This window comes from Acipenser ruthenus, unplaced genomic scaffold (genome assembly GCF_902713425.1).
Source record: "Acipenser ruthenus unplaced genomic scaffold, fAciRut3.2 maternal haplotype, whole genome shotgun sequence".
NCBI lineage: Eukaryota > Metazoa > Chordata > Actinopteri > Acipenseriformes > Acipenseridae > Acipenser > Acipenser ruthenus.
In genome coordinates, this window is record NW_026708150.1 from 72,501 (window position 1) to 80,000 (window position 7,500).

At 50.5% G+C, this 7,500-nt stretch overlaps 1 protein-coding gene across 1 annotated transcript in view; it reads left to right on the forward strand.

The window, feature by feature from the left end:
• Positions 1-7,500, forward strand: part of LOC117970187 (zonadhesin-like) — a 43,297-nt gene that overhangs the window by 8,445 nt on the left and 27,352 nt on the right. The window contains 9 exon segments of the mRNA XM_059020053.1: positions 1-849; positions 1,337-1,530; positions 2,308-2,449; positions 3,446-3,693; positions 4,238-4,386; positions 5,118-5,246; positions 5,682-5,820; positions 6,145-6,286; positions 6,977-7,173. The exon segment at positions 1-849 is cut by the window's left edge and continues 459 nt beyond it. Coding sequence (XP_058876036.1) covers positions 1-849; positions 1,337-1,530; positions 2,308-2,449; positions 3,446-3,693; positions 4,238-4,386; positions 5,118-5,246; positions 5,682-5,820; positions 6,145-6,286; positions 6,977-7,173 — 2,189 coding nt within the window.

The following is a 7,500-nucleotide window of genomic DNA, read 5'->3' on the forward strand; positions in this document are numbered from 1 at the left end:
CAACAGGGACGACATCCACCACGACCCAGTCCACTACAACCACCAGCAAACCATCCACTCCTTCAACAGGGACGACATCCACCACGACCCAGTCCACTACAACCACCAGCAAACCATCCACTCCTTCAACAGGGACGACATCCACCACCAAACCAACCACAACCCAGTCCACTACAACCACCAGCAAACCATCCACTCCTTCAACAGGGACAGCATCCACCACGACCCAGTCCACAACAACCACCAGCAAACCATCCACTCCTTCAACAGGGACAGCATCCACCACGACCCAGTCCACTACAACCACCAGCAAACCATCCACTCCTTCAACAGGGACGACATCCACCACGACCCAGTCCACAACAACCACCAGCAAACCATCCACTCCTTCAACAGGGACAACATCCACCACCAAACCAACCACAACCCAGTCCACTACAACCACCAGCAAACCATCCACTCCTTCAACAGGGACAACATCCACCACCAAACCAACCACAACCCAGTCCACTACAACCACCAGCAAACCATCCACTCCTTCAACAGGGACGACATCCACCACCAAATCAACCACAACCCAGTCCACTACAACCACCAGCAAACCATCCACTCCTTCAACAGGGACAACATCCACCACCAAACCAACCACAACCCAGTCCACTACAACCACCAGCAAACCATCCACTCCTTCAACAGGGACAACATCCACCACGACCCAGTCCACTACAACCACCAGCAAACCATCCACTCCTTCAACAGGGACAACATCTACCACCAAACCAACCACAGTGTCATCCACCACCAAATCAACTACGACCACAACCACCTCTAAGCCCACCAGCCCCCCTGGTGAGTGCGATGCAGGATACAGAGAGTGGCTCTGGGAATGGATTTCTCAAACACAGGTCTTGAACCTTGTTTGATGCGTGTGGGTTTATTTGCAGTGCTGTGGGTTTATCTGCAGTGCTGTGGGTTTATTTGCAGTGCTGTGGGTTTATTTGCAGTGCTGTTGGTTTATTTGCAGTGCTGTGGGTTTATTTGCAGTGTTGTGGGTTTATTTGCAGTGCTGTGGGTTTATTTGCAGTGCTGTGGGTTTATTTGCAGTGCTGTGGGTTTATTTGCAGTGCTGTGGGTTTATCTGCAGTGCTGTGGGTTTATTTGCAGTGCTGTGGGTTTATTTGCAGTGCTGTGGGTTTATCTGCAGTGCTGTGGGTTTATCTGCAGTGCTGTGGGTTTATTTGCAGTGCTGTGGGTTTATTTGCAGTGCTGTGGGTTTATTTGCAGTGCTGTGGGTGGCGTGTCTCTGACCCTCTTCTCTGTGTGTCTCTCATTGCAGTGGTGTGCCCCCCGAATTCTCACTACCAGACCTGCGGACCGGCCTGCATGCCCACCTGTGAGTTGCCCCAGTCTAACTGCACTGGCTCCTGCATATCAGGGTGCTTCTGTGACCCGGGGTACCTGTACCGGGGTCGGAGGTGTGTGCCGGTGGAGAAGTGTGGCTGCTTTGACAAGCAGGACCAGTATGTGGAGGTGAGACCCCCAACTCCAACCCCAACCACAACACCATACCCAATCCCAAACCCAACCCCAACACCAGCCTCAACTCCAGGCCCAACCTCAACCCCAACCCCCAACCCCAACCCCAACCCCGACCCCATCCCCAACCCCAACCCCAACCCCAACCCCAAACCCAACCTCAACCCCAACCCCAACCCCCAACCCCAACCTCAATCCCAACCCCAAACCCCAACCTCAACCCAACCCCAAACCCCAACCCCAACCCCATCCCCAACCCCAACCCCAACCCCCAACCCCAAACCCAACACCAACCCCAACCCAACCCAACCCCAACACCAACCCCAGCCCCAACCCCAACCCCAACCCAACCCAACCCCAACACCAACCCCAGCCCCAACTCCAATCCCAAACCCAACCCAACCCCATACCCAACCCCAAACCCAACCCAACCCCAACCTCAACCCCAACCCAACCCCATCCCAACCCAACCCCAGCCCCAACTCCAATCCCAAACCCAACCCCAACCCCAAACCCAACCCCAACCCCAACGCCATACCCAACCCCAACCCCAACCCCATCCTCAACCCCAACCCCCAACCCCAACCCAACCCCAACCCCAACCCCATCCTCAACCCCAACCCCAACCCCAACACTAACCATAGCTCCAACCCCAACCCCAAACCTAATGTAACAACATTAGCCCTCTACCCATCCCCTCAGATATCAGCACTGTAAAATAATCAGTCCTATTATAACACAACCCCCCCCCACACCTCTCTCTCTCTCCAGCCGGGTCATGTGATCTTCGGTGACGGCTGCTCGGAGGTGTGCCGTTGCCTTGGTAACTACACGCTGGAGTGCACGAGCAACGAGTGTGAGGCGACAGAAGAGTGTCGCAATGTCAACGGAGTGCCGGCCTGCTACCCCAAAGGTAGGGGGCGCTAGACTGAATGAGGGGGTACACTACAACCCTTATAGAAGTTTCCCCATAGTAAAAGCACAGCAAAGTGTAATCCAGGGCAGCGAAAGCATGGTAAAGCATAGGGAAGCATTGTAAAGCACAGAGAGGTCTGGTAAAGCATAGGGAAGCATTGTAAAGCACAGAGAGGTCTGGTACAGCATAGGGAAGCATTGTAAAGCACAGAGAGGTCTGGTAAAGCATAGGGAAGCATTGTAAAGCACAGAGAGGTCTGGTAAAGCATAGGGAAGCATTGTAAAGCACAGAGAGGTCTGGTAAAGCATAGGGAAGCATTGTAAAGCACAGAGAGGTCTGGTAAAGCATAGGGAAGCATTGTAAAGCACAGAGAGGTCTGGTAAAGCATAGGGAAGCATTGTAAAGCACAGAGAGGTCTGGTAAAGTATAGGGAAGCATTGTAAAGCACAGAGAGGTCTGGTAAAGCATAGGGAAGCATTGTAAAGCACAGAGAGGTCTGGTAAAGCATAGGGAAGCATTGTAAAGCACAGAGAGGTGTGGTAAAGCATAGGGAAGCATTGTAAAGCACAGAGAGGTCTGGTAAAGTATAGGGAAGCATTGTAAAGCACAGAGAGGTCTGGTAAAGCATAGGGAAGCATTGTAAAGCACAGAGAGGTGTGGTAAAGCATAGGGAAGCATTGTAAAGCACAGAGAGGTGTGGTAAAGCATAGGGAAGCATTGTAAAGCACAGAGAGGTGTGGTAAAGCATAGGGAAGCATTGTAAAGCACAGAGAGGTGTGGTAAAGCATAGGGAAGCATTGTAAAGCACAGAGAGGTCTGGTAAAGCATAGGGAAGCATTGTAAAGCACAGAGAGGTGTGGTAAAGCATAGGGAAGCATTGTAAAGCACAGAGAGGTCTGGTAAAGCATAGGGAAGCATTGTAAAGCACAGAGAGATATTTATTTATGTATTATTATTATTATTATTATTATTATTATTTTTTCCCTCGTCCAGGTTCGTCCACCTGCGTCGTGTCAGGTGACCCTCACTACACGACCTTTGACAGGCGGCGCTACGACTTCATGGGGAACTGCAGCTACGTCCTATCACAGCCCTGCAACGCCAGCGTGGCCCCGCCCACCTTCACCGTGTACGCCAGCAACGAGCACCGCTTCGGACAGACGCGCATCTCTTACCTCCGCGCCGTTCACGTGGAAACGAGGGGCGTCGTGGTGACCGTGCTGAAGGGACGCGCCGTGCAGGTAAGGAACGCTGGAGGCAGATTCGTTCAGCCTGGATTAACCCATGAAGTGCCATTGCCCTCATTTCAGGACAGGCTACTTTGGAGCATTTGTAACTGACATTATCTACATTTTAACTCTGTTGTTATGGTAACTTATTCTGGTTTTGTTAACCGCAGAAGTTAAGTCTAAATGCTTATTACTTTGCATTAGTTTACCCTGGTGTGCCATCTTTATTAATATGCTTTACCAGACCTCTCTGTGCTTTACAATGCTTCCCTATGTTTTACCAGACCTCTCTGTGCTTTGCAATGCTTGCCTATGCTTTACCACACCTCTCTGTGCTTTACAATGCTTCCCTATGCTTTACCAGACCTCTCTGTGCTTTGCAATGCTTGCCTATGCTTTACCACACCTCTCTGTGCTTTACCATGCTTCCCTATGCTTTACCACACCTCTCTGTGCTTTACAATGCTTCCCTATGCTTTACCAGACCTCTCTGTGCTTTACAATGCTTCCCTATGCTTTACCACACTTCTCTTAACTGTTAACCCTTTCATTCCAGGTTAACGGAACAAGCGTGAACATTCCAGTAAGCCCCGCCCCTGGGGTGTCAGTCTTCATGTCAGGGAAGTACGTTGTCGTGGAAACGGATTTCGGATTGACCGTGCGCTACGATGGGAATCACTACGCGGACATCAAAGTGATCAGCGAGTAAGTTTCTGGTGTGATGAATATTGCTTCCCCCCCCCCAAAATATTTGTTCCCACCAGCGAACATCCCCCTCTACATGCATGTTTGTTATTTATCCTGTTTTTATTCATGTAAATTCTGCAGGTGTAATGCTAGTAAAGGTGACCAATATTTGCAGGCTGCTATCATGTATTATTTTAGGTGAGACTGGAAGTCTTTCTCAGTGTCTTCAGTGTAAATTCAATGACTAACGTTTCCACTAGAAGTCTTTCTCAGTGTCTTCAGTGTAAATTCAATGGCTAACGTTTCCACTAGAAGTCTTTCTCAGTGTCTTCAGTGTAAATTCAATGACTAACGTTTCCACTAGAAGTCTTTCTCAGCGTCTTCAGTGTGAATTCAATGACTAACGTTTCCACTAGAAGTCTTTCTCAGTGTCTTCAGTGTAAATTCAATGGCTAACGTTTCCACTAGAAGTCTTTCTCAGTGTCTTCAGTGTAAATTCAATGGCTAACGTTTCCACTAGAAGTCTTTCTCAGTGTCTTCAGTGTAAATTCAATGGCTAACGTTTCCACTAGAAGTCTTTCTCAGTGTCTTCAGTGTAAATTCAATGGCTAACGTTTCCACTAGAAGTCTCTCTCAGCGTCTTCAGTGTAAATTCAATGACTAACGTTTCTACCAGAAGTCTTTTTTTTTAAACGTTTGAAGGAAAAGAACGTTTTTCCCATTTTTCCTGTTGCACTTCTCTCCTCCAGCTACAAGGGGGCGCTGTGCGGACTTTGCGGAGACTACAACAGGGACCCCAAAGATGACTTCAGGAGACCGGATGGCGTGCTGGTGCCAGGGGTGAATGATTTCGGGAACAGCTGGAATGTCCTGACCAGGTATGTCTCACCCAGGGATGGAAATAAGTCTCCCGTTGCTTAGCGGTTTGATCCATTCCTGGTTTCAATATGAGTTTAATAATATGCTTTACCAGACCTCTCTGTGCTTTACAATGCTTCCCTATGCTTTACCAGACCTCTCTGTGCTTTACAATGCTTCCCTATGCTTTACCACACCTCTCTGTGCTTTACAATGCTTCCCTATGCTTTACCAGACCTCTCTGTGCTTTACAATGCTTCCCTATGCTTTACCACACCTCTCTGTGCTTTACAATGCTTCCCTATGCTTTACCACACCTCTCTGTGCTTTACAATGCTTCCCTATGCTTGTATATGCTATTATGAAGTTATAAAGTATAGATTTGATTTAATGGTTCCTTCTCTCCTGCCATTCTACACCACTCACCCAAACTCTGTGTCTCTTCACTCCTCCAGCTGCAACGCCAGCCAGGGAGAGACCGTCCCACAATGCACTGAGGAGGAGGAGGAGCTATACAAAGGCCCCGCCTACTGTGGAATGCTATTGGATCCCAAAGGGCCCTTTGCTGCCTGTCACACCAAGATCAGCCCCAATGTAAGAGTTTTAACTGAGTGTGTGTGTCGTGTCTGTGTCTCAGTGTGTCTGTGTCTCAGTGTGTCTGTGTCTCAGTGTGTGTGTGTCTCAGTGTGTCTGCGTCTCAGTGTGTCTGTGTCTCAGTGTGTGTGTGTCGTGTCTGTGTCTCAGTGTGTCTGCGTCTCAGTGTGTCTGTGTCTCAGTGTGTGTGTGTCGTGTCTGTGTCTCAGTGTGTCTGTGTCTCAGTGTGTCTGTGTCTCAGTGTGTGTGTGTCGTGTCTGTGTCTCAGTGTCTGTGTCTCAGTGTGTGTGTGCGTGACTCTGCGTGTCTCTGCTCCCTCCTCAGAGTTTCTTTAGGGACTGCCTCTTCGATGTGTGTGCGCTGGGTGGTGCGCAGCCCCCTCTCTGTGAGGCTCTGGAGTCCTACACGAGCGAGTGCCAGGAGAGAAACATCTCCATCACAGCCTGGAGGAACGACACCTTCTGCCGTGAGTATAGAGACAGGGGGACAGGGAGAGAGACGGGGACAGGGAGAGAGACGGGGGGACAGGGAGAGAGGGGGAGAGCGAGAGAGACAGGGAGAGAGTGAGACAGAGAGAGGGGAGAAATAGGGAGATGAGAGAGAGAGATAGGGAGAGAGAGGGAATGAGAGAGAAATAGGGAGACGAGAGAGAGTGGATGAGAGAGGAGAGAGGGAGTGAGAGAGAGGAGAGAGACAGAGAGGAGGGAGAGGGAAGGTGAGAGATAGGGGGAGAGAGGGGATGAGAGAGAGGAGAGAGAGAGGCAGAGAGGAGGGAGAAGGAAGATGGGAGATAGGGAGAGAGAGGGAATGAGAGAGAGACAGAGAGGAGGGAGAGGGAAGATGAGAGAGAGGAGAGAGGGAATGAGAGAGAGAGAGAGACAGAGAGGAGGGAGAGGGAAGATGGGAGATAGAGAGAGAGAGGGAATGAGAGAGAGACAGAGAGGAGGGAGAGGGAAGATGAGAGAGAGGGAGAGAGGGGATGAGAGAGAGAGACAGAGAGGAGGGAGAGGGAAGGTGAGAGAAAGGGGGAGAGGCAGACACACACACTGTATGGAGGAGGTATTCTGCTACAGGAGCAGCCCAGGACACAGAGGCAATACACAGACTCTCTCTCAGTACTGTACTGTAACCCCCTCCCCCTCTCGCTCTCCCCCAGCTCTGCAGTGCCCCTCGAACAGTCACTACTCCCCCTGCGTCTCCCCCTGCCCCCCCTCCTGCCTGCCCCCTGCCCCCCAGGCCTGCCAGCGCCCCTGTGCGGAGGGGTGTCAGTGTGACCCCGGCTTCGTTCAGAGCGCCGGGGGGTGCGTGAGGGAGGAGTCCTGCGGCTGCAGCTACAACGGGAGTTACTACCAGGTGAGAAACAAATACCCCCAGGGGCAATAAATACCCCCAGGGGCAATAAATACCCCCAGGGGCAATAAATACCCTGAGTACGATTGCGTGAAGGTTTCCTCAATTGCATTTGAACCAACGAACGAATTTAGAAACACTAAGGAAACTGGACTTGGTAAACGTTTCCACTAGAAGTCTCTCTCAGCGTCTTCAGTGTAAATTCAATGGCTAACGTTTCCACTAGAAGTCTTTCTCAGGGTCTTCAGTGTAAATTCAATGGCTAACGTTTCCACTAGAAGTCTTTCTCAGCGTCTTCAGTGTAAATTCAATGACTAACGTTTCCACTAG